The sequence below is a fragment of the Zalophus californianus genome, chromosome 12, assembly GCF_009762305.2.
Source record: "Zalophus californianus isolate mZalCal1 chromosome 12, mZalCal1.pri.v2, whole genome shotgun sequence".
NCBI classification, from domain to species: Eukaryota; Metazoa; Chordata; class Mammalia; order Carnivora; family Otariidae; genus Zalophus; species Zalophus californianus.
The window spans coordinates 4,272,295-4,299,805 of record NC_045606.1 but is presented as its reverse complement, the minus strand read 5'-3'; the positions used below and the strand labels follow the sequence as shown (position 1 = coordinate 4,299,805).

Here is a 27,511-nt window from a genome sequence, read left to right as displayed (position 1 = left end):
ACACACACACAGATATAAGCTCTCACACACATAGCCACTCACTACAGACACATCACACATACACATACACACACACCCACACAGTCTCACATACACACACACTTATATACACACTCAGATACACACACATACTCAGAGACACACACATATATACACTTATGCATAGACACATGCACACTCGCACACACACATACACGCACACACACACTCACATGCTATCTCATATACAGAGACACAGTCACCCTCACATACACTCATACACACACGCAATCACGCACAGACACACACACTCTTACACATGCTATCATATACAGAGACACATAGTCACCCTCTCACACACTCTCATACACACACGCACACTCACACACACACTCATACACATGCTATCTCATATACAGAGATACATAGTCACCCTCTCACATACTCTCATGCACACGCACACACACGCACACACTCATACACATGCTATCTCATATAGACGCATAGTCACCCTCTCACACACACTCATACACACACGCACACACACGCACACTCACACACTCATACACATGCTATCTCATATACAGAGACACACAGTCACCCTCTCACACACTCTCATACACACATGTACACTCACACACACTCACAAGCCTTTCCCGCACCTAAACCAGCCTTCTAAAAGACGAGGCTCTCCTAGTGCTTAGCCCCAGAGGAGAGGGACCAGTCAGCTCTGCAGTCCAGCTGTCTGAGGACACCTGGTCCAAGCTTCCTCTGTGTGTCTGTCCTACATGGTCCGAGACGCAAAAATTCCTAGTAATTCTAGGACACCGTTCTATCGTTTTCCTCTTATATTTAAAAAGAGTAAAACAGGGTAAATTTCCTTACATCATGGTCAAAAATTTAATTTTGGAGCTGAGACCCTCCCCCCCCCGCCAAAAAATGGAATATTGAACAGAAAGCGTAAGTACATTCAGGCAGATCCCCTTTGGGACAAAAAAAAAAATACCACTGTAAGAAATGAGAACAGGTCACGAGGAAAAACCTGAAATCTAGGGAAAAATGAGAAAGAAGTTGTGAATTAACCTGTTTGCGGCATTTTCTGTGTGTTCGAGATAAGCAGAGCTCTGAGTCAAAGGCATTCCCACCAGAGGGGTGAGGAGGTTGCCTAGAAAAATCCTTATCTACCGTTTTCACAGGCGTGTGGTGGAGGGTGGAGGGCCCAGCCAAGGGGGCCTCCCTGCCTGTCCTGGTCCCAGGATTTCTGAATTCACACTGGAAGCTCCCTCCAGGTGCGGGCTTTAAAATGAATGCATCTTTTCCCTCCTCTGATTTTCCAGGAGAAACATGGGTTACCCCAGGCACTATTACCGTTCTTGTAGAAAACTACTGAATATCTCTTGAAACTTGGCATGTGTGGGGGACCTTCCCGGGAGCGGTCCTTCCGATTCAGGCTCTGCAAGCTAGCGTGTGAAAGTTGCCATGAATTTAAGACAGGAGAACCTGCATCCCTAGAAGACTTGAGGTAAACCTTCAGCCTGTGGGCAGAGCTCAGACGTGTGGGCAGCTCAGGACTTCCCCGTGTGCCCACCTCCAGGCTTCCTGGGTGAGTGTTCTAGATGACCTTCTATGCATCACACATTGTTCCTACCCCAGCGTGATGTCCTGGACAATGCAGTGTGACACCCAGGCACTGCCACGTAAAACCAAGACGCCTGATGTCTTCCTTCACAGGTAAACCTGGGTCTACTCAACAAGCTCTCACCAAGCACTGGTACCACAGAGGCTGTGACATCTACCCCATGGCCACAGGCCTGCAACCAAGGGCACTGACTGTTGACTCGTGAGACCCTTCCCAATATTACAAAAATGAAGACCACCCATGCTCGCAGGGGACACACAGCTGGTGATCCCAAAATGCCTGAGTTCTTTTTTTCCCTTCCGATTGGCAATTTGGTTTCTCATCTCTGATTCTTGTTTGTTTTTTTTTTTCTGTTTTGTTTTTTCTCTATCTAAAAAAAAAAAAAAAAAAACAGTAACGGCAGCGGAGACCTCTCCTTGGCACCACCCTACCTGAAGCCTGTCAGCCTCCCTTCCAGCCCACCGTGGGCAGGTGCACCCCCACACACCTCGTGTCAGCTGCTCAGCTGTTCTGTCTTTCTGCCCGGGGCATCTGAGGCTTCAGGAAATTCTGTGCTGCTCAGGAGCAGCCCCAAACCAGGACCCTCACTCTCCATGGGGCAGCTGTTGGCCAGTGGGGGGCACTATGCCTGCCTCGTCCTGCATTCTGCCTGGTGGCTTGGGTGGGATGGAAGCCTGGTCCCCCATAGCACTGGGGGGCACATCTGCATTGGTTTCCCCCTTTTCTTTCTTCCCTATCCCTTGGTCTGGCCTCCCATCAGGCTGGGAGAACCACCCAGTTCTTCCAAGTGACAGAGAATTGATCAAGGAGCATCTCGCACACACAGAAGGCAAACCTGGGGTTTTTAAACCCCGAGTTATGGATAAAGACAGGCAGCACCCATAAACCAGTGCCACCCACAGCAGATACTGGGGGGATGCTGCCTCCTCTGGACCCTGTCACTGAGTTTTAATATGATTCCTGCATCCCGGCTCTGGGACAGTCTGGTCCCCACACAAACTGATCTCCTACCTTGTAACAGAGATGCTGAGAGAAGCACATGTAAAAGGGTTGACACTATTTAATAGAGGAAAGTTTTAGTAACTTGCTAGTAGACTTCAAGATTCACTAACAAGAAATGCCCTTTAATAAAAACGACACCGGTGAAGACCTACCATGGAGCCAAAGCTGCATCTACTGGGCCCTTGGCATTCACGACTCTCCCAGCCCCAGCCTCAGTCTCCCCACCCGAGGACTGGCTCTCATGGCCAGTCACTCCCTTTTGGTGACTTTGGAGAGCCCCTAATGCCATGGCTGGGCGGACACGTGTAGGAAAGGGGCAAACTTCTTTCCCTCTTGTCCCTTACAAGCCTTCGCGCAAACACTGCAGAAATGAAACTTCAAGTTCAACACCAAGGAACAGGGAAAAAGCAGGAGACATGTGCCTGGCGGGAAGCGGGCATCAGGCCCAATCTGGGGAGGCATGGTGACGCACCAGAGCTCTGGATCTAATCAAGGAAGAGAGATTTGGGAAACTATAGCCTTGCTTATTTAAAGGCAATACTTATTTTCAGAACACCAAGTATCAAAAAAATTCTAAAACTATATGAGGGAAAAATGCATAGCATGTGGAATTCACAGAGAATTTTTACCCTCTGCAATGACAAAATATTCATATTTAGGTCACCAATTATTCCAAGGTCTGTCATGGTTGAGGGTCAAGTGAAATAAAATGTCTAATAGGGGTGCCTGGGTGGTTCAGTTGGTTGAGCGTCTGACTCTTGGCTTCGGCTCAGGTCATGATCTCAGGGTCCTGGGATTGAGCCCTGCGTCGGGCTCTGCGCTCAGTGGGGCGTCTGCTGGAGATTCTCTCTCTCCCTCTTCCTCTGCCCCTCCCCTATTCATGCCTTATCTCTAAATAAATAAATAAACAAGCAAACAAATAAAATCTTTTTAAAAATGTCTAATAAAGTAACAACAAGACATATTTGCACAGTAGATCCAGAATTGTCATTAGACTTCCCCATCTCAACTTGAGGCTTTGGGTTCAAGGGACAGAAGGAAGTATCACAAAAACTTAAATTGGAAGGATCTGTATAAAGATCAAAGAAATTGAAAATGCAATGCCTTTGGCTCATTCAGAGCTGCTAAACTGAAAAATATAGACTGGGGGAAATCAAAAGCATCACTAGCTGACCTCATCCCGTTGACATTACACTTACTCAGAAGTTGGACATCTCATCTGCACCAACTGGTGACAACAGGTCAACAATGAGAAAGTAAAACTAGCCTCTGAGCCAACCATCAAAAAGAGAAGTAAGAAGCCTCTGAACCAAATTCACGCGTTTACTCATGGGTGAGTCCCTCTGACGCTCACTGGACCGTCTGTACCCTCACCTTATGCAGTGTTGAAGATGATTAAATATTCTTTCTTATCTTAATACCAAGCAGATTAGAAGTTGCAATTTAGAAAGTCGAGAAAGACACTCAAAACATCCAAACAGATAAGAGCGTTCAAAGCCAGGGTCATCTAGGGAACAGAGATAAGCTCTACAGGAACGTGACTTTTTGTGAAGTGAAGTTCAGGACCTCTACCATCCGACAAATGCCGCTGTTCTTTCTGGCCGCAAGAGAACTACCTCTTTGCAATGTGGACAGCTTTGGAAAATCTGAAAGTCAGGACCCCACTACCCTGGAGGCATGAAACATGTCTGCTGAAGAAAGGAATGAATGCATGAGCAAGTGAATGAACGGACAGTACAGTCCTGCCTGCTCACGGGGTTTACACGTGGCCAAATGTGTGCACACAAATGACCTCTCCATAATGCTAGAATTCGCATTTACAACAGTAAACCCGAGTTCAGAAGAAGAGGTTCAAGTAATTTTAAGATATTCTTGAAAGAATCGCATGGGGGTTCTAGAAAGATCCCTCATCCAAAAGGGTTAAAATACAGCAAAAATAAAACAGGGTAGGTTTGAGTAGTTTGGAAATTTTCATCGTGAAGAATGCTCCCTCCTTGCAAATACTAGATGAATGAGAAGTGGCTGGAGGTTCCTCTGAACGTGAACAGAGAGCACGCATGGCAGACCCAGTATCAGGTCCAGATCCGCAGAGATGAGGGGCTCACTGACCAGCCCACTGAATGACTTCCCGTGGGACTGGGACAGGGAATTCTGCCTCCCGTATCCACTTCTGAGCAGAGAAACTGCAGATTTTGATTGCAACCATGTGCCAGGTGCATACATCTTAGGTAGGGGTAAAAGAGTTCAGTGTTGATCGCTTCCAGGGTTTTGCTGCTGGGAAAGTAGATATGGAGGAAATGCAGAACATTCTGAGATTAAAAACAGGAAATGGGTGAATTCATTGCCCCTTCTGGGAAATGATGAAATGAAATGTGTTTCAACCTTAAGGTGTAATCATGCAAAACTTAGTTTATCAAGGTTATTAAGACATACGATTCCTCATCAAGATAAATGACTTTTTTAAAATTTAAAAACCCAGTGAATATAAGGGTTAAATCCACCCTCTTTCCCCTATCATAAAACTACAAAAAGCTACACGCTTGAGTATCTTCTACAATAAAAAGAGAGAGAAAGTACCTAATGAACAATTGTGATGTGAATATTTTCATGGTCTCAAATCAGAACCTATAATAAAGTTAGTAACCGGTTGTTTCTGTTCAGAGGTGTGCTACGTGACCTGAATTAAACAACAAGAGTCCTTGCGTTAAAACGCCAGCCCCTTGTGCTAGAAAGCACAACCAGCACGTTCAAAAACAGGTCTTCAGCAGCAAGCGGGTCAACCAGAAGCCCAGTCCGTTGTCTGTTCGCGGATCCCCGGCGGCACAGGCAGGACCCACTGTGACACCACCACCTTGGAGCCAACCATCGCAACCCAGCACACAGGGATAAAGTGGCACCACCGAGCTCAGTGTGCCCACAGATTTCTTCTCACAGACCGACGCACAGAGCAGTTGTACTCATCACACCAAAGATCTACATGTATGAGTAACCAATGCAAATAAGAGGGAATGAAAGACCAGAAAATGATGGGAAATCGAACAGCGTAAATATTTTCACACTTCAATGACACATTTCTAACGGTTAGGAGCGAGGCAGTTATCTGTGCGTGATGTAAGGCCCTCGTCAGAGTCCGTTGGTGTAACCTGCTAGCACAGCCCGATGTCTCCTCCCATCTGCCTGCCTCCAAGTCCTGTCAGAAGGTTATCTACTCAGCTGCCAAATCTGCTGCGGGCAAACTCTGTCTCGGGACTGGGGAGAAGGACCATGGAATGGGTTGCTGGTGGAGCCACTCCTTCCCAAACATGGCACCTGCGCCGTGACCAACAGGGGTGACAGGTTTCGCCACCTTCTTGAGACACACAGACCAGCCATCATGGCTGCGCCCTGCACCAAGAAGGCCTGACCCCCACGCACCCCAGGATTTCCCTCCATGCTCCTCTGAGTTGACAGCATCGGTGTGTGGCCACATGGTCACCGATGGTGATTCAAACCGAGGCCTGCAGATCCCCCCAGGGGCTGCTTGGGATACCTCTTCTCAGACACACCTCAACTGACCTGGGGGTCACTTCATTTGTTTCTTATGTGGCTTCTCGCACCTAACCTCAGTGTTTTCAAGTCTGCAGCTTTCCATATGAATGTGTAAAATAAATAAGATACACTGTCTTGGTTCCCAAGCCTTGACTCAAGCTTTGCATGGAAGGTCCCTATCTGCCCCCAACCTATCTCTTACTGATCCTATAACATGACTTAAAATAGAAGCATGAATGCCCTAAACGCGACAGGGTTTCAGCGGGGGTGACATGTGCTATAAGACTTCTTGATGAAAGGCAAGTGATGGTCCAAGATGGTGTCCGTTTTGCAGGGAGAGCTATGGGAATGACTCCCCTGCTCCCCATCAGCCCCACGACTGTGACTGCCTAGGGAATGCATCTCCTGAAGGCCAGCCCTCCTCCCAGAATCCCCCAAGCCCCATGCAGAAAACCAAAGATCCCAGTGTGTTTCCTCAGCACCCCCGCAACCTGCTCCTTTTTCCTACCCACCTCTAAATATTCTACCCATTCTTGAAGGGATAGAATATATGTCATGTCTTCTGAAATCCTACATACATTCCATCAAAACTGATTTTGCTCCTTGCCTGTTTGTGGGTTTTGATACCTCCACTGCAGCATTTCATGTATCCTGCTCCCTGAGGAAGGCCCTGGGCATGCGTCCCTCGCCCTCTGAGTTCCTTGCTACTTGCCCAACAAGTGCAGCCACAGATGGAGGTAGCCTGGCCCGTGGATATCACAACCGAATTTTCCTACCAGTTTCCCGACGCCATTTAGAATACCAGTATTTTTCATTACATCATCCAGCTAATACTTACTCTTGGGATGGTAACAAAGATCATAAACACATAGGCTTAACATTAAAAAAAAAAATGGTAGCAAGAGAGAGTCGAAAGAACACAAGATTTAGAATCAGAAAACTTGTGTCCGCATGGGTTGCGTGACTCAGAGATCGGTTAATGACCTCATTAAGTTTATAACCAACCGTGAACCCAAGATGAAGGCCCAACGACACCCAGTACCAACTGCCATTCCAGGCGGTCTGGGCACGGGGACCCTTCTCATCTGTAAAGCAGAGAGAAAGAGAGAGCAACGTGAGGACTAAGTGAAACCATGTCACCAAAACCAGTGTACTCGATCTCCCACCGATCAGTTATAAGAGCAGATGCCCTTAGCATGTGTAGCACATGCATCTGTGCATTTTGTTCCATGGGTGGGTACCATCACTGCACAAAAGGGCCATTCCCTTGTTGGAATCGCTTTGTACTGACTGTCTCCAGGTCTGTTTTGTTTGCTTTTGTGTACTTCTTTCCGTGTCTGTGTTCGGAAGACTTGCCAGCCTCACACCACATCTGGCACAGTGGTTCATTCAATTTGCTCATTCCTGAAACAAAATGGTGCCTGGGCTCCGTTTTCAAGTGGGCCGAGCATCTGTAGTTGGTATGAGTGACGCCCATGGTTTCAAACCCACCACATTCTTGTTCTGATCTTGGTGCCACGGTCGTGAGGAAGCAACACTTTACAGAGGTGTTTTACCTCAAAGAATGGGGCCAAAAATAACTGTTTCTCAATGTATGTAACCCACTCTCATTTTTCTTTTTGAGGTGAGGATCTTGCTAATAGCCAATTTGTAGAGCATCTCATGAAACCCCTTTCCAGCAATTCTTTTTCTTTTGTGGCTGGGACTCACATGCTCTTTCTCATGGATTCTGAAAAGTAAGCTGTGTTGTTTCCAGTAACAGCCATTGAAAACTCCGGAGAATTCACTTTCCTGACAAACTAAGATAATGAATTTCTGTCCCTGTTTACTAATTCAAAAGCTGTGGCCCACCGATGGGAACTCAACAGATAATGGCTCTCTGAAATGGGAATTCTCTTGAAAATGCCCCTGGCATATCATAGGAAAATCTTGGGGTTTTCTTTGTTCTTCCTAAATAAAGAACACACTCTATACTTTGATCACAGTAAAGTGTCCCTTCCTTCGCTCTTGGATCTCCTGTCTCTCTGTGGATCTTGGAATGTGAGCGTTCCTGACCCCAAGAGTTGGCAAACTGGGAAGGAAAATGCATTCACAACAGCAGGACGATGTTGTCGGACACAACACTGGAGAATCATCCACATCACTGTCGTTGTAAAGCCCACTTTCTACTAATTTCCCTTTCACTTAAACTTTCGAAGAAATCTTTCCGTATCTACAAGCGGCCACCTGCAACCTGAAAGATTCACGAGATTGTGACACAGCACCGGACATTTACACTGAGCTATGGAAACTCTGGATTGAAGATTTGTTTTGTTTAAAGACTGATTTGTTTAGAGTCACCTGGGTGGCTCAGCTGGTTAAGTGTCTGCCTTCGGCTCAGGTCATGATCCCAGGGTCCTGGGATCGAGTCCCGCGTCGGGCTCCCTGCTCCGCGGGGAGTGCTTCTCCCTCTCCTGCCCCTCCCGCCATCTTGTGCACACTCTCTCTCTCTCTCTGTCTCTGATAGATAGATAAATAAATAAATAAATAAATAAATAAATAAAATCTTTAAAGACTGATTTGTGTAAAGATAACATTTCCAGGAGTAAAAATTAAACTCAATTAACAATCTGACGGACACAGCCACATGCAAGTCTGGCTTCGCCTGGAACAAAGGATTAAAGGAGCGTCCCGTTGGGAATGGTGACATATTTTTCTGCTTTGATGCCCGGGTGTGACTTTTGCTCCTTTTAAGGAACTTGCAAAAACTGAGTTGTCCATGGTTTAAAAAGCTTTGACCTTTGATCCGAATCACTGATAACCTACAACAAACTCATTCCTTTTACGTGTGTTTCAGGGACTGCGAGGCCAGGGGTCCCAGACGAGTCTGAGATCAGCAGCCCACCTGCGCCAATTTCATCTTTTTAAAGAACAGATTACCTAAACGTTCCTAGAAAGAAAAGAAAAAAGGCAACGTTTTCCGCTATGCTTCTCACAGAGTAGCTGTGGAAATGAGCATCGTAAAGGGAAGGAGTTCTCGTATTCACCCCTGTCCCTATGTCTGGGACACACAGCTGTTCCAGAGAGATCTCACCAGGCTGACGTGAGCCACACGCCCCCAAACACGACAGCGAAGCACGCCAGATCTGCGTCTGAGGTCCACGTATCGGATGCACTGGACAAGGGGAGGGAGAGATGCGTGTTTCTGGGAAAACTGACGCCCGCCTTCTGAGCGAACAGTTAACGTGGGCTGAGGCTGCACAAACCGACCACAACCGCCTGCATGTGCCCGAGCTGCATGGGGGGGGGGGGGGAGGGAGCTGGTGCCCTGGGCAAGGCTCTGCCCTCCAGAACCAGAATATTACAGCTCACAAACACGGAAAATGGGTTTAATACCCACGTTTCTATAGACGAAGAGCGGCGAGTCCCCCAGTACTACAAAATCAGCATTGGCTCGCTATCTTCCATCTCGTCCTGAGGGCGAAGGTGGACCTGGACAAAGGGGAGCTCACCAGGCGCACTGACTGGGTTTTCTCTTCTATCTGCGCCCCGGCCCAGGGCCAGCAGGGTCCCCGGGATGCCATGTCTGGGGAGGGACTTGGGCGGGCTGCCAATGGCCAGGGGAGGGTGGGGCCAGTGAGGGGAAGCAACGCAAATGGAGATTCCTGTTGATTTCATCGGCCCCGGGTGTTCAGAGGGCTTAGCATGGCTGTCTTCATGGCCTGGAAGGGTTCTCACAGTTTAGGGAAAGTACAGGGCAGCTGGCTGCCCACACGGCTCTCGAAACAAGCGGATTTGATTCAAGACTTTGCTCATAATCATTGTCTCCCAAAGCCTAGACCCGGCTGTCCCCAGGAGACCTCCAGACACATGGGCCCTTATCCAGCAACGATGCTGAAGGACACATGCACGGGGCTCATGGTAGCTCAGGGGTCTTCCATTGGGAGTGTCTTATGGGAGGGAGACTCACTGCACAGCAACAGGATGGCGGTGATCAAACTGTGTGCAGCTGGTTCAGTGGGTGTTGTGGGCAGAGGGAGGCTTAGCATCAGAAGCTTTCCTACATTTTCCTTGTTGTTGTTGTTATTTTAGTTGTTGCTGTTTTAAAAGGGCTCCACGCCCGGCCTGGAGCCCAATGTGGGGCTTGAACTCACGACCCTGAGATCAAGACCTGAGCTGAGATCTAGAGTCGGATGTTTAACTGACTGAGCCACCCAGGCACCCCGACATTTTCCTTGTTTCATTCACAGGCAGACAGAAGCTCTGAACCACCTTTCCACCAGGGAAATGCTGATACTGCAGTGAGTACATTTGCTAAAAGCAGCCAGGAACTTGAGTGCATCATGCTGGATATTTTCATTTAAACCAGCAGATGTTCAAAACCAGGCAGAACTATCTGTGAGACACGAAGACAGTTTATTCTATGTTTAATTTCTATATTTTTTTTTTACTACTTTTCTCTCTCTGCTCAACTGTGTCCTTTTTGGAACAGAAGGTAAGCTCTTTGAGCCCCTGAGTCTTCTATTCTCTGTCTTGGTCACCCCTGTGCCTGGCAGGGTACCTGGGACAAAGTGGGTACTTAGGAAGCATTTGTCTTATGAACTGATGCTCGAAGCTACCCAACCCCACCTCCAGCTTGCTCCCCTGAATTCTGGAATGCTGACGCCCCTTGACCCCTGTGCTTGTCTTCTAGCTTCAAACCTACCAGTGTCTGGCACCTGGAGCTCCCTGCGGGTATAGACGTGTATTTAACTCCTTGAGGGAGCTAGTGCTCCTACAGCCTGATGCCCCATGACATCTAGCCTAGCAGCTCGGAATGCGTTCAGGGATCGCACTTGGATGACACTAGGGTACTGAGGAACATGTCAATAAGCATTCAGATTTCTTTTCAATTGTCAAGGCTGCACAGGACAAATTAAATTCATAGTACATATCCACAAACATGTTGATAAGAGGATAATTCAATATAGGACACAGTAATAACTTCTAATTTCCTGGGATGCTGCTAATTCGGATTATGTGTCCCCTTAAGGGTCGGCAGATGGCCAGAGGGGGTGACCTTCGCAGGCTCTAGACTGCAAAGTAAATTCTAATTACACAGCAAAACTGAAAATACTCATTTCCCTCATCTTTTCCCATCTCTCTGTGACTTAAATGTTTAGATGACACATCTTATTTTTCTCTCGGCTGTAATGCCCTGCTCCTTGCCCTACTGCATTAACTGTGTTCACTTGATGGGCTCAAAAGTCGGTTCTGACTTCAACTCCCTCCTGAGATGATTTTCAATTTCTACAGCCGGTCTCATAAAGAGGCTTTTCACCACGTGCTGAACTGACTTGTTTCTGTAAGGTGGGACGTTCACTCTGTTTCCGCTTTCCCCCATGGTGTGTTCTGTGATGGATAAGCGACAGAAGGAGAAATGTGACTGGCCTGTGAGGGTCTTGCAATCTAGCTGAATGCAGAGAGCAGGTGCAAAATACCCGGGTACCCCACCCCCCGGGGGGGAGGCAGCTTACACCTGAATGCTAGGCACGGCACCATGGGCATCTCTACGCTGTTTGCACTTCTTGCATCCAAACAGTGGAAGAATTCTAGGTGTGCTCATAGAAACTTAGGTAAATAGTTGGTAAGTTATAAAATACATTTCCTAGAGGGCAAGCAGTGTAAAGGTGAGGGGGACGACAGGCCCTTTGGGTTGGCCGTGTGCAAAGAGAGGGAGCTTCTGAGTGTGGCCCCATGACTTCATCAAGGAAGGGACAGAGACAGGAACACAGAGGTTGGCAAAGGGCGTGGCCTATCTGTCCATCCATCCCTGAGAGACGCATACCATAAACACAGGGCAAATTTTATCCTTTCTAACCCAGTCAGGCAGGTTAACAGACTTTTAAAGCAGCACTTTATACACTCTACATTTAGGAGAAATGCCAGATTCATCCAGTGTATTCTGCACACGAAGGCAGTGGTCTGCCCCACGTCACAACTGTAGTGTGGCTGAGAGCCGAGACTTAACCCAGACCTTCTGCTTCAAAACCTTCTACAACCAGTGCAACTCATCTTCTAGAGGAATTCTTTTTTTTTTTTCTTTTTAAGATTTTATTTATTTGTTTGACAGCGAGAGACACAGTGAGAGAGGGAACACAAGCAGGGGGAGTGTGAGAGGGAGAAGCAGGCTTCCCGCCGAGCAGGGAGCCCGATGCGGGGCTTGATCCCAGGACCCTGGCTGGGATTATGACCTGAGCCAAAGGCAGACGCTTAATGACTGAGCCACCCAGGATCCCCTAGAGGAATTCTTTTAGGGTGAACATTTACGCCAGCCCCAAAAAACAGTTTTCACGACTTTACAGTTAAACCTTGTGTGGAACAGAACCATAGGATTGCCCAGGTTAATTCAACAATGTATTCAAAAATCTAGATTCCAAACAGACTTTTGAAGATTTCTGAAAGAAAAAGGAAACCCAGCCTCAAATATCCAACACTGTGGGCTTGGGGCTCTGTCTGCAGGAGCTGTTGGAGGGCCTGGGCGTGGAGCCGTGTGGATGCTGGGGCACAAGCCCCGTCTCTGGCCTGAAGCCCAGCATCGTGCCGCATGTCCACTCAGCTAAGGGAGGTGTGCTGTTCACGCCTACAGACTGCTACCTGTCCAGCACAGTGGTCTTTTTCTGGTTCAACCCTTTTGGACAAAGCAGCAGGTCTGGTTGTCAATAACTGATGTCAGGCAGTCCCTGCCTAATTCATGTAACCAGAAGCGAAAAGCAAGAGCCTCTGACCTTGAGCCTCATGGGGTTTGGACTCTAGGTGACCTATCACACAGGGGCACAGGACCCCAGGGTATGGCGGCAGCCTTGACTCCAGCCTCTTGCAATGGTTTATTCCTGGGAAAAGGGGTTCTGTCACTGGTCCCTGGACCCAAGTACTAGAATTCTGATGAAACTGTATCAAGAGCAGGGTGAAGAGAAAGTAAAAGCCTCCAAAGACAGGAATAAGCGCAATCAGAGCCACAGGGCTGAATCTGTGAGTCTGTGGATCGGGGTGTGCTCAGGAAACCCAAAGCCACATGAGTACACACTGTCTCCTGAAGTGCAGGAAGGGCAGCAATTAGCACACGGCACCCTCACACAGGAAGGCTGGGGTCTGGGCTGCATGCAGCTGGGTGGGGTCGAGCGCCAGAGCGCCCCATGCCCAGGCTCCCGGGATAGAGGTGCCAAGGTGGGGACACCAGGCTTGTCTTCTCTGGCTGCCCTAAGCAGGCAGACTGCTGCTTCCCTTTCCTCTTAGTAAAAAGAAAAAACAAAGCCTCTCTCCTTGACCACCTCTGCTGCATTGCTTCATCAGGTTGCGGCAGACTGTTTTACAAAGTTATCGAGAAGCTTCATTCAACACATTTTTTGCAAACCATTTCACGGATGTAATGGCATCTGTCTTTGAAGCCGGCTTCTCTTAGCGCCTGTCCTTAGTGGCATGCTCGTGGAATGTGCTTCACGTCTATAAGGCAACTGCCCGCCTGGGCTTCAAAAAACTCAAGAGGATTTACCAACCCCCCAAATTACCATAAAGAGTGCACGAGAAGAGAATGAATGGATGAAAATCACAACTAAAAGTACTGTATTTCTGCACTGATCTCAGCCACTCTGCTTTGGAAAACTGCTTTGTTTTTACATGTTTACATTTGGCCTTATTAATAATAGTTTTTACTATTAATAAATTGCCTTCTCATTATTTTGCGCTTAATCCAATGTCTACAAGATGTCTGGTTAAAACAGAGCTGTGTAAAACAAACCCAACTGATGTTAAAAATTGGGCTGGACCTAGATTTTTCTCTAGATCAAATTTGGCCAAAAATGGAAGAACGAAAGGAAGCAAATTTTCACCTTCATTGGTGAGGACAACTGAGAAAATGTTTTGAAGAGGAAACGGATTTAAACACTACCTTGGAGAGGTGATAAGTGACTAGCTTTTGGCTAAATTTCAGCCAAGGTGGATCTGAAAAGGTTTTCTGTAAACGGGGGAAATGGTTCCTCTCCAGAACTCTGCATCTGCCCCATCCAGCAAGTGGCCCCCGGCCGAGGAGGCTTCTGAGGACTTGAAACACGGGCACTCTGAATTGAGATGTGCTGTACGCATAACCTATACTGGTTTTCAAGGACTACAAGTAGAAAGGAGTAGAGTACTCATTAATGATCGCTTATATCAAGTGCATGTTCAAATAATAGTATTTAGGGTATGCCCTGTTAAATAAAGTCTATTAAAATTAATCTAGCCTGGGCCAATTCTCTTTTTGAATGTGTCTACTGGAAAACTGAGAATCACAGATGCAGGTCTCATGCTATTTTCATTGGACAGTGCTGACCTAGAACATCTGATTCCTACATATCTTTTCTTTTTTTTTTTTAGATTTTATTTATTTATTTGTCAGAGAGAGAGAGAGCATGAGCAGGGGGAGGAACAGGAAGAGGGAGAGGCAGACTCCCTGCTGAGCAAGGAGCCCCATATGGGGCTCGATCCCAGGACCCTGGAATCATGACCTGAGCCCAAGGCAGATGCTCAACTGACTGAGCCACCCAGGTGTCCCTGATTTCCTGCACTTCACAAATATGTTGCAGGGATGCCGGTTATTACTCATCTATGAAATCTCTGTCCCTAGACAAGGACTGAATGCTGCCCCATGCGTCATAAGGCATAGAGCCCCTGCTGCTTGCCTGCCCAGGACCCTTCTGGAAAGACCCACACATAACACCTAGAGAGTGTGCCTGAGTGTGCTGTGTGCGTGCACAGGGCCGCCTGACCTTAAGGATAAGTTTTTAGGACACACTCCATCAGTAATAAAAAACAGCTACTGAGGGGCCCCTGGCTGGCTCAGTCAGTAGAACACGTGACTCTTGATCTCAGGGTTGTGAGTTTGAGCCCCACGCTGGGTGGGGAGCCTACTTAAAAAAAATTGTAAAAAAACCCACAAATGGACACACACAAACCATCAACAGGATTTTTAACACTCACAGCTCCAAAGTCAACAATAAAGTTCAGTCTATCAGTAATAATAGTACTGCTTTGAAACTGGGAGTAAATGCAGTGTTTATAATGACAAGTTAACTCTGTTATCTTCTCAGGAATAAAACCACTTCACTCAAAACCACAGCCTTCTCTACCGAACCCGAATTTCACCGACGACAGATGCAGCTGTATGCAACACCAGGACGAGTGAGGTGGTGGCCACCCCAGGTAATAGTTAATGGTCCCTCTTGTCCTGATGGCGGGAACGGAGGCCTTCAGAGAGATGTATTCTACTTCTGGCTACCTCTGCCTTCCACGGAGTGGCGTGGACACCGTGACAGCAGGAAAATTCCGCTGGGTCCCAAGAAGGATAATAAAAAGCATCATGTAGCTGCCCCCAGGGCTGCCATCAGAGGTCTTGTCCGATCACAGGTCTTGTCGGTTTCGCCTCTGCTGTGACAGCCCCGCGTTCTGCAAGACGGAGCGGTCACCTCTGCCACACACTCTGGAACGGCTCGAGCAGCCGGCTGGAGGCCGCCCGTCAGTCACCCCCACCCGGTCGGGAAAGACACCGGATGTTCAGGGCTTCACCGGCATCCTGCCCGGGTGATTTCAGTGGAAATCGGCAGCATGCAGCCACATCCCCCGTGGGGGAAGTACTCTCCCAGCAGGCAGCCTTGTAGAGACACACCCAAGACATGTGGCTCAAAGGCCCCTGCAGCTCACTCGCTCCCCAAAGTAGGGCACATGACGGCGCGTTGCTTCATGGGGTTGCATCCAGCATCGGCGGCTTCGAGGCAGGCATGTGGAAAGGGCCCCCGTGGCCCGTGGCCCATCGGGGTGGCTTCTGATAGTGTCCCCAGCTGCCTGCCCAGACACCAGGCCCTTGCCGAGAAACAGGCCCATTGAGGCCACCGCATGCACAGGGACAAGCAGCGGGGCCATCCCCTAGATCTGTACACACACCGCACGGTTGTATTTCATCCGACAAACTCAGTCACAGAAACTTTTCCAGAAGACCAAGTCCAATCCCACATTTCGAAGGATATTGGGAGGCTAATGCTTTCCCGGAGAAATCATCGTTACTGATTCATGCATGTAATGCACACAAGTGTCGCTTTGCAAGTCCAGGCTCTTCAAGCCCAAATAACCAGCCAGAGCCATAAAAATAACATCTCATCAGTAAGACCCAGAATGCTTTTCTAGTCATGCTTCCCCCAGTCACAAAGCCAGTGTGCCTGCCCTCCCCACCAAGAAAACCAGAGAAGCATTCTATTTATTAAGACCACGAGTACAGCTGGTGTGACGTTTCCAGCTTGTGACCTCAACGGCAGAGTCACCTGGAATTAACCCTCTGGTTGGACGCACCGCGTTTCCCCGTACGGCCACCCCCCTTCCCTAACCTGCTCTACAAATACCCACTCCCGCTTGCACAGCCACCCACCAAAGTGTCCCCTGCCCCTGTGAACACCGTGAAAATAGTACGGCAGCCCGTGGTGTGCACATATACCAGTTCTAAAAAAAAAAAAAAAAAAAAAAAAAAAAGCTCTAAATTGTAGCATTTGCCAATTTCTGTGGTGTCAATCCTTCCAGCACTGGGGAGCTTCAAGCTCCCATTGGCTGGTCCCGAGCAAGCCTGGAAGCTTCTCTGAGTCTGTACCGGTTGGCATATTCCCGCGGGCTCTAGCAGTGGACGGGAACGTACTTTCTGAGCTCCCTACAGGTTTCTGGCCACCCCCCTGCACCCCTAAATCCCAACAGGCAAAGGGTTTGAGCAGATCTGTGGTAATGTGCGAACTGTAGTTCCTGCTAAGACTTTGAAGAGCGCCCGGCTTATCTGGCGGGTACAGTAGCCCGGCCCCAACCACTGTAGAGCAGCAAGGCGGCTTCCTGGGGCCGCCAGCCCCACTGCGAGAAAGCCTTTTCATCTCATTGAACGGGTCTGTGGAAACTTTGCAGGGCAATGATTTGGGCTCTGCTCTGCGCATAAAGCTTGCTGCTTTTGCATAAAAGGAGGGGAAGCTTGTTTTTTCTTTTCTTTTTTTTTTTTTTCTGGGTTATATTTACACTTCCCAAATCAGAAAATGTCCTAACCAGATAGGACAGGTGGCAACTGGCAACCACAACTCAAAACCTTTTTTTTTTTTTTTCCATTTCTTTTCTGAAACCCCATGTAGAAGGAAAGGAAAGTTAACGAAATGTCAGTTGGCTGTTTTAGACCCAGAGCTAACTATGCTTTCAGCACAGACGGAACAGAGCAGGACATAAAATCGGGACCAACAACCTAGCACAGAAAATGCTGTTGAACTATTTACTCTGGTAGAGAAGAACCCATCTGGATTTCCTTTAGTAAATCGATAGGGTACGATGTGAGCCTGGTATCTAAGTTGTGAGAATAAAATGAATTTAAGTTGTCAGAAAAAATGCAAACACTCACATCTGCTTGTACAAATAAACAACTTTTCAAAGGGAACGTGCAGTTTTGGAGACGTGAACATGGTAGGAAGCGCCAGGATCAGAGTTTGTCAACCTTCTGTGGCCCAGTTTTTTGGCAGGGATTCCTTTTTTTTTTTTTTTTTTAAGATTTTATTTTCTGACAGAGAGAGAGAGAGAGACAGCGAGAGAGGGAACACAAGCAAGGGGAGCGGCAGAGGCAAAGGGAGAAACAGGCTTCCCGCCGAGCAGGGAGCCCGATGCAGGGCTGGATCCCAGGACCCTGGGATCATGACCTGAGCCGAAGGCAGACGCTCAACGACTGAGCCACCCAGGCGCCCCAGGTATTCCTTTTTAAAAAGAAATCCACTATCAGGTTCCAGAACACCACTGACTCTATGAATCAGCCCAAAGCTGACTGTGTGGGGATGAGGTGCTAGGGCTCGATGGCAGGACGTCAATCCAGGGGCTCACCTGGGAAACGTGTGGGGACATTTGGGGTGAGGTGTGACACACATGGCTAATATCCTCCAGTGGGAGGGACGGTGTCAGCCAAGGAAGGCTTCTATGCCCCAAATACCAACTGTGCCCACTGAGAAACAGTGACCTAAAATAATCCACACGATGAACCTTAAATTCAGACCCAGCCTTCGATTCCTTCCCCTTCACTTCCTCTCTCTGGGGTCCTACCTGAGGGAGCAACGGCGCCCCCATTCTGTGCTCTCATTCGGTACATGCCCTGCACTCCTACTCAGTGCACAGAAGGCCCAGGCGCTGGGGCTGCAGACTGAGCAAATCCCAGAGGAGTGCTTTCCCCCTGCATGGTGGCAGACCCTGCAGTGAACAACAGCAGGGTAAGGACCGGCGATGCCATTGCGGGTGGGCTCAAGGGTGGCCCCCTGAGGGCAGTGAGGGAGAAGGCCGTGAGGACGTCTGGGGGATATGCTGCAGGCCTGCACATGGCCGAGGAGGAGCCCAAGCCCAGCTCCCGGATGGCCTTGTCTGCCTCCCCTGGGCCTTCACTCAGGCAGCTATCACATAATTCATGCTCTTCACCTGCTCCTTCCTGTTGGCCTTCAAACACACTTTCATATTCTCCTCTCACAAGTCAACCCGTAGGCGGGGCTGCCTTCCTACCCTCCGCCCACTCTCTGGTGCTCCCTGACATTTTCACGTGGGCCTCCACCCCCGCTGAGCTGCTTCTGGGGACCCACCACTGATCTCCCAAAGGGCCCCTTCTCCAGCACTCCTCACCCTTCTCACCCTCAGTGTCATTGCTCCTCATGGTGGCCCCTCCGCCATATTTCTTTCTAGAATTTTTGTCCGAGTCAAACAGCTTATTCTCTGCCTCCTTCCTTGCCTTCTCTCCTAGACAACTATACACGTTTATTTCCCAAGGCTCTTGGTGCTCCGCCGTCCCTCCCGCAGACCCCAGAGCCAGAACTAGCCCCCTCCCGCAGATCCCAGAGCCAGAACTAGCCCCCTCCCGCAGACCCCAGAGCCAGAACTAGCCCCCTCCCGCAGACCCCAGAGCCAGAACTAGCCCCCTCCCGCAGACCCCAGAGCCAGAACTAGCCCCCTCCCGCAGACCCCAGAGCCAGAACTCGCCCCCTCCCGCAGACCCCAGAGCCAGAACGAGCCCCCTCCCGCAGACCCCAGAGCCAGAACTAGCCCCCTCCCGCAGACCCCAGAGCCAGAACTAGCCCCCTCCCGCAGACCCTAGAGCCAGAACTAGCCCCCTCCCGCAGACCCCAGAGCCAGAACTAGCCCCCTCCCGCAGACCGTAGAAATAGAACTAGCTCTTTCTCCACCTCTCACCCAACCTGCCTTCCGGAAGGCTCCTCGGCTACCGATTGCCAGCAGATGTCAAGTCAACCCCAACTCCCACCGTGTTCCCATTCTGTTCAGGAGAATCACTGCCATCACCAAGGTGGAGGCTGAGCCACCTCACACATGTTCCCACATTGAGTAAGTAGACAAATATGGTGGCCACGGAGGAGAGACATCCCCAGCGCCCTGGCTCTTCCCGCCACAGCCCCCGAGCTCAGGCACAAGTCACGCCACCCTGAGGACTGTCACCAGTGATCTTCCCAGCACACAGGTCGGGCAGGGTCATTCCCCACGGGCCCACCAAGAGGGCTCCCATTTGAGTACCACACCTCATGCCCCAGAGCAGGTCGCTTTGTACCTCTCCTTGTGCACCCTCCTCCCTTCACCCAGCCGCCACCGTTCCTAAAGTCCAACCTGGCTCCCCTTGGCCACCTGCTCAAACGTCAACCCTGGGAGTCCTCCCCAGCTCTCCTCTCCCCTCTGCCCGGCCCAGTGAGGAGCACCTCTTCCTTTGCTACACCCCTGTCCGTGAGCTCTGCTAAGCACGACTGCAGGGCGTCGGGTCACCACTCCCGGTGCATTTGGCACTAAAGCCTCAGCCTGGCACGAAGAAGGGCTCTATCTGTATGAATGGGCTCGAATGGACTTTCCTAAGAGTTGGAGAAGCTGAGGTTGGAGCAAACACTAAGCCAACAGAAACGGTAACTGCACAAATCCCCAAGTAAGCTCAGCAGGGGAAGCCTTCCGTGGTGGCCCTGCTCTGGGTCTGACCTCGAGAACTTCCAGGGCGTCGTGGTCATTAACATCCAGGCACAAGCAGGCAAGGATACGCTGGCCCTCGTGGGACAGAATGGAACAGAGCCGTGCACCAGTCCCTCCAGATGGGTGTGCCTTCATGGGGTGTGGGGGGCATAATGACATCGTCCAGTCCGGCTGGCCTTTTCCTCATCCCCTGCTCTCTCCTGAGACTCGGAGGGTCTGGCTACACTGACCGTGTCCTGCTCTCTCTGTATGCTCCCTCATTTCTGAGGGATGCTGGCTTTTCATGCAGTCACCATATCAGGGCTTGTCCCTGAAGTCACCTGCCAGCACGTGTCACAGGCACACATCCGCCCAGGTCCTGCAGAACATCTCACAGCGAGTCCACCGGACAGAGGTACTGATTACACTGCAGCAGCCCCCGTGGAGGACCGTCTCCCACGGGAACCCCTGCCTGGGCTTCCACAGGACAGCAGTGGGCAGTGACCCCCGTCAGCACATGGGGACAGAAATGATGGGAAGCCACCTGCCAGGGCCGCCAGCAAGCTTGAAATGAGCGGAGCCAGGGACAGAATCCCAGGCCCGGAGATGCTCCTCCAGGGAAACGACTGTGAGCTCCTCCGATACCACCCAGAACACACACACACCACACACTGCACGCATGAACACACACCACACAAAGTGTACACATACACACCACAGAGACACACACCGCATGCAAAAACACAAACCACACACAATACACACATACACACCACATGCATACCCACCACACGTCACACCCTCCTACAGACACATACTACAGACAATATACACACAGCACATGCAGAAACACACACCACACACATATGCACGCGTGCACACACACACACACACACACAGCGGTTTCCGTTTTCTCCAAGGAATGTTCTGAATGCTGTGCTGTTGGGTCCCACCCATCTACACCAAAACCTGGGACAAGATGGTACTGGTGCAGCGCCTGGTCGCTTGCTTTTCCCTCAGGGACCCCACACGCCATGCTGCTCTGCAGGGCCCAGACTCCCACATGCTCTGGTTGGCCATCAAAAGTGGAGACGATTAAAACAAAACAAAACAAAATTTAATTTTAAATAGGAAGCAACACACGTGCTACCTAACAACCTCTCTTTCCAAAACCTGCCAGTCTCAGGGAAAATCGTTGTTTTAAAGCTATGTCTCATGTTTGGGGAGATGCAGGAAAATGAGAGTCTTTCCAACTGGAATCATCTTGGTTTGCAAATGTCCTGGTGACAACACCTCCCCTCTCCATGAGGCGTTCCAAGATAGGGTGAACCGCAAGATGAGTAATGGAGAATTTTACAAATTTCTCCACTCTTGCACAACACCTCAGCTATGAACAGGAGCAAGGAACTAACACAGCAAGGTGAACAAGGATCCGAGGGATACTTTGCTTTTAGCTGTTCCTCCAAGGAAAACAAAAAAAAAACCCCAAACCCAAGAGAGCCAGCCAGTTGAAGTCTGGCAAACAGTTTTCCCCTTTGCGCCTGCTTTCACAAGGGCACATCCCATCCGAGGGTGCTTGAGCTCGCTGCAGCTAATGCTCAGGAGATGCTGGGAGATAATATTTCTCCCTAGCTACAATGGGGTTTATCGGTTCAGAAGAGATGCATTTCACAGATAAAAACAACTTCCTCTAACTGCTGATTAGATAAGCATGCTTAGCATCCGTCCTCAGTGCCGGCTGCCCAATCTCCAATTAGACCAAAGCTTGCTTTCTCTTTCCATTGGGAAAAACTCTCTGCACCTTACCCGCCTCCCCACCACCACCGCCCAGCAGCCGAGAAACATTTCAGCCACAGGTCTGCCCCCTGCGCCATCTTGGGATTCTGCCTAAACTTGAAAATGAAGGTGAGATTAGGCACCAGAATAACTGATTAACAATACGTTACTCTTCTGACAAATCTGTCCTCGAGCTCACGACGTGGTAAAGGGATTTTTACTTTGGTCGAATAAATTAAAAAAAATTAATGTTTTCATGTACTTAATCATTTTCCTGGATTCCAGGGAAAGAAAAAAAAAAGTAGAAACAAAAATCTAGATTTTTTTTTTTCTTTCCATTTCTGCCAGGGTGACTCTAACCCTGGCCAAAAGATTCAAGAGAAAGGCCCCAAAGGCCGTGCCAGTTTAGCTTCAAGAAGGCCACAGAGCTTCGCTCCAAACACCACTCCATGACACGCGACCTCCGAGCGTGAAGTCCTAAAACAAACCACAGACAAAACCGTGGTGATCACCTCCCAGCTCTGGGGGTAGGTCACACGAGTGAACAGAGGCAAGCAGGGCCTGTAGATGTGCATGCTGCCATCCCACGCCCAAGCCCTGGGTAACTGAAGAGTAACCAGGGACAACCCAGTGACAAGTAAGTCTGTAGTAAAAGCTGTGCAAGCTCATCCTGAGTATCTGCTCCGGCACACCCTGGTCAGCCCCGGGGCAGCCTCCAGTCTTTGGCCTGCTGGTCAACTGGGCTGTGCTTGGGGGACTGTGCTTGGGGGAGCCATGTGCCCATCAGTCCCACAGCACTGCTGCGCCTCTGCTCAAGGTCAGGACATGGAGACCTACACTCACAGGGAGCTCAGAAGGAAGACGGCGGGGGCGGGGGGGGGGCACTGAATAAAGGAAGGAAATAACAAAGCTTTTAGTTTCTTTACATGCAATGCTCATCTGCTCCCCTGGATGCCAAGCCTGCCGTCATTCCTGCAGGAGACCCCTTCCAAAGCCGCCGGCCAATGGAAGAAAGCCCAAGCCACTCTCCACTTCCCCAGCCCGGCTGCCGTGGTGGGGCGCCTCAGTGCGGGGTTGCCTGAAGAGGTCACTGAGTACACGGTCTGCGTTCAGCAGTTTCATACACAACCACTTCAGAGAGGTGAGATTTCTCTCATTTTTAAAGCGACCACTTCAGAAGCACGAGCTCCCATCCCATTAAGTAGACTGAATCCCTCCCCGCCCGGAAGTTCTCTGATTCCTCTAACTTCAGGGCTTCAAGCTGTACTTCCAATCTGTTTCCTCTTACTCAGGTGCGGAATCAAATGGAGGCCACCCAAGGTTGCTCTGACATCTGTTCCCCATCTCTCTCTCTTAATCCAGGAGACCATATTTCCACACGGTCCTCCAGCATCCCCTCAACACGGGGTGAAGGCCACCCTGGGAAGAGCTCACTGTCCGTATGAACACAACCACGCATCACAGGGGGCTCATTTCTACCACTCCCCACCGGTGTGTTGGGTAGTAAGGTTGAGATTTGATGTGTCTACACCTGGTCGTAAGGATTCATGGCTTTTCCAAAGCATCCCCTGTCTCCTTCTAAAGCGGACACCCTAGGGGTCTGTTATTGCTGAAGACTTCCCACTGTCTGGCGTCTGGCCATTTGTCCTTCCTCTTGGGTCTGGCAATGGCCAGCACCCCTGAGCTCTCTATTCTGTTTTCTTTTTAAAGATTTTATTTATTTATTTGACAGAGAAAGAGCACAAGCAGGGGAAACAGCAGAGGGAGAAGGAGACTCCCGCTGAGCGAGGAGCCCAATGGAGGGCTCGATCCCAGGACCCTGGGATCATGACCTGAGCCGAAGGCAGATGCTTAACCGACTGAGCCACCCAGGCGCCCCCCGAGCTCTCTATTCTAACCCCTCTCTTGTGGTTTGCCCATCCCTGGGATCAATTTCTTTATTATTGTTATTATTATTAATAAACTGCTCTTCCACATTAATAAATGTGCTCCAAACATTACCTGTTTCCTCTCTCCCTTCCCTCCAGCGAAGCCCCAACAGGTGTCCTCACCCCTTATCTCCTGTATCTCTAAAAGACCTGCTGTGCACAAATTGCTTCCTTTTTCTGCCCTTTACTGTCCTTTTCACTGCAAGTCTTTGCTGCTTTGTCTTCAGCAAAGTGTGTTTGTCTGTTTTCACGTGACCCCGGAAGCCCTTCCGTGAGAGGAGTTTCACTGCTGTTGTGAAAATGAGGAAACGGGCTCCGCAGTAAAAGTCTGGCCAGAGGCGCCCGGCTGGGAGCAGGGCTCGGATGGACGTGGCCCTCCGGAGTCTGAGATGCGTCTTTTCTGCGCCGCCACCTCCCCCTGCGCCACCCACCCTCTCCACCCCTTGACTACTTCAGTGCAGGGAGGGGCTGCTTATGGTTTCCTGTTGTCTGTCCTCCGAAGCAGCTCCCCTGCTCTTCTGGCTCCTTCCCGCTGAGCTGAGGACATGTAGCTTCAAACGTACCTCCCTGTCCTCCCCTGGGAGGACTCCCCTGCCTTTGCCCACTGTCTCCCATTGCTGTGTGTGTACCGAACTGGTTTAACGCTCACTTCAGTCAACCAGCGACCACTGCACACTAATGGTAGCTGGTTGCCTTCGAAAATCCCAAAGGATGGTTTCTAAAACTTTGTCCCCGGGAAGCACAAGTAAGGTCCTTGATGGCTCTTTGGACGTGGTCTTTCGGGATTCTCTGTCTCACTACCCGCTCCTCAAACCCCTCCCCTCTGGCGTGCGTGACTGTCCTAGGTGCTTTTGCATTTCTGGGCCTCCTGGCAGAGATCCATCGCCCCTTTGGCCCCCGGCCCCTCCTAAGGAGTGCTGGCTCCCTGAAACCGTGTCTCGCCACCCACTTCAAAGGGCTTTCGCCACGTGGCCCTACGGCCGCGGCAGCGGCTCTTTACAAACCCAGCAAAGAGGTTTTTCGGGTGCTTTAAATTTTACAATTCTGGAATTCATTTGGCACAAACTCCATCCTACAAGGAGAAGTGGCATGCAAATCCTGTCACATGCAGCCGTGAGGGAGCACCGGCGGGGGGCTGCAGGGAGTCATGGGCCAGGCCCCAGCTTCACGCCCACCTGCCCTGGCCGCGCTGGCACCTGCAGCTCAAGCCTCAGCCAAGAGACTCAGCCTGGGAAGCAGGCAGGAGCGCCCACCAGGAGCCTGGCGACCTTGTCCCAGCAGGAACTTCCAGTCCCTGGCAGCTGACCGGGGGCCGTGTATCGAGAACACTGTGAAGGCATCTGTAGGGAGCGTGTATTGACCTCTACCAAGTGCACTGAGTGCTGTCCTCTGCTCTCCAGGAATCAGTTCTCTTCTTTAGAGAACTTTCAGTTCTCTAAAGGACACCCATCACAACCAGGGCTCACGGGCTGCAGGGCCGCTCTGGGGATTTTGGGGAGTGCTCCCTGATTTCCCCCGCAATGACCCCAGAGTCCTAACGCTGATGTCTGGGCTCTCGGGTCACTCGAATGCTTAGTGGCTACATATCCACGTAATTTCTTCTGAGCCCCTCCCCATCCCGGGTCCCAGGTGGGTCATGAGCCCATGCTTGCTGCAACCCGAAGTGCAGAGGACAGTACCCGCCTCACTGGTTGCTTCAAGGACAGACAAAGGAGACAAAGCAAGGTCGCCCTGACATTAGCCATCCATGTGCCACCTTTGCAAACCTTTACCATATACGTGCACCCTCACTGGCTTAAGAGTTTTACTGAAATTTGACTTTCTACTTCACGTAAACGTGTCTTGAATGGAAGTGTTGTAGTAGCATGGTATATGATATACCAGTACCACTCGCAACAAATGCAAGGCAATCTTAAAAATAAATGCATCGATGACAAAGAAGCATGCTCTCCTGTGTCCCAACTCTGGGAACCCCCGAAATGATGCATATAGAGCGGAGCGGAAAATCCAGAAATGCTTTGCTTCCCACCCACTCTCCCACATCCAGGAGCTATGCTCTAATAGGGGAAAATAAGTCATAAAGGTACTTGTTTTCTTGGTTCATTTGCATCAAATGGCTTTAACCACTATCCTTGTCTGTTGGTAGAATTCATTGCATAGCTATTTTTTAAAAGAACCCTTATACCCAAAGTCTCATTGGTTTCTAAGACACGTGAAAATACCCAAAGACTCACTGGTTTCTAAGACACATGAAAACACACAAAACACATCTCTTAGTTACTATATCAGGATGTCCTATAGGGAGAGAGCTAGGGTGGTTTTTATAACCCTGAGAACTTTACACACATTGTCCTCCTTAGCTGTGGAGTTGCCCCACGTGGGATTCAACCCACCTCGTGTGACCGGCTCACCCTTCGTGATATCCTTTTGTGCACACAGGTGAATCTCAATATCACAGTTTTTTTTTTTTTTACTTTAAAAAAAAAAAGAAAGAGAAAATAGGTATTCTAAGGAATTGCTGACTCATTGTCTCATGAGAACAGGGTATAAAGGTGTGAAAACTAGTCTTTAAGTTAGAAATCGAGTCTCACGTTGACTCTGTACGTGACCTCGGTTATTTCGCTGAATTTCTTGGGGCCTCCGTAATAAAGAGGGGAGACCAGGTTTTGCGAACATGACCTGCGCTGTGTATGTTAACAGCAGGGAGAGACTGCAGAAACTTACACACCTACCTCTTTATGGAAAAAGGTGTGCGAGAAACGGCATTTTTGACATTTAACCATTTTTCTCTCTCGAATTTTGTATTTGGGGCTGCATTTGGCATTTGAGAAACACAGCTGAGAGGGACCACATAACATGGACAGATTTGGCTTCTTCTAAAGCAAAGCTCAAACTAACTCGCCCGACTGCCTTAGCACATCAAATGTATAATTTTCACTACCTACCATCCATAAAATCAGATGTTCCCGAAGCACCCAGAGGATAGGAGAACGGGCTAGGGACGTGCCCCCCTGGCGGGAAGCTCTTCCTCTCTGCCCCGTGGTCCCCGTGTGGGGGTGTCACAGCCTCAGTGACTTGTGTGTATCCTCCTGCACACACCAGGGCCCCTCCCGCTGATCTTTCTCCCACATCTTCTTAACACGGCCGTTGAAGGGAAACAGCAGGTACAATGATCCCACCACCCAACCACTGACTTTGGAAGAATATGGAGGAACCGAGGTGTTACGGGAACAGAGCATGCGAAAGCCCACCAACAGGACACACGGACGGTCGACTCACCCACTCCTCTGTCACTCTTGGAGCTCTGCTGTCCCCCAGACGTGGTGGAAAGGTCTTCGGGGACCGGCATGGGCTCATCCCCATCATCTGGAGTGTCGCTCACTGGAGGGCTTTCCTTCCCTGAGGAGACAAGTAGCAGCTTGAGTTACTGGGGCTGTGGTCGCCACCGAGGGTGGAGGTCACTGCAGTGCGGCCAGCAAGGATGCTGCACACGTACGTATGTATTTATATGTTAAGGGTAATAGTCGGGGATCTATTTTATCAAAAGGAACGGTGGTCGTCAGACATTCCCATGGTCACTTTTCCACGCCAGTGGCCAAACTCCCACAACTTTGTTTATGACGTCTGTGTGATGCCCCATTGCACGGCTACACCAGGATTTATTTAAATCCTTCTTCTATTTTCGAAT

At 49.8% G+C, this 27,511-nt stretch overlaps 1 protein-coding gene across 12 annotated transcripts in view; it reads right to left on the bottom strand.

Annotated features, from left to right (window-relative positions):
• Nucleotides 1–27,511, bottom strand: part of IKZF1 (IKAROS family zinc finger 1) — a 103,225-nt gene that overhangs the window by 53,520 nt on the left and 22,194 nt on the right. For all 12 annotated transcript variants that reach the window (XM_027573846.2, XM_027573856.2, XM_027573855.2 and 9 more), the window contains exon 3: nucleotides 27,103–27,222. In XM_027573846.2, the coding sequence (XP_027429647.1) occupies nucleotides 27,103–27,222 (120 nt within the window). The remainder of the gene's footprint in view (nucleotides 1–27,102; nucleotides 27,223–27,511) is intronic.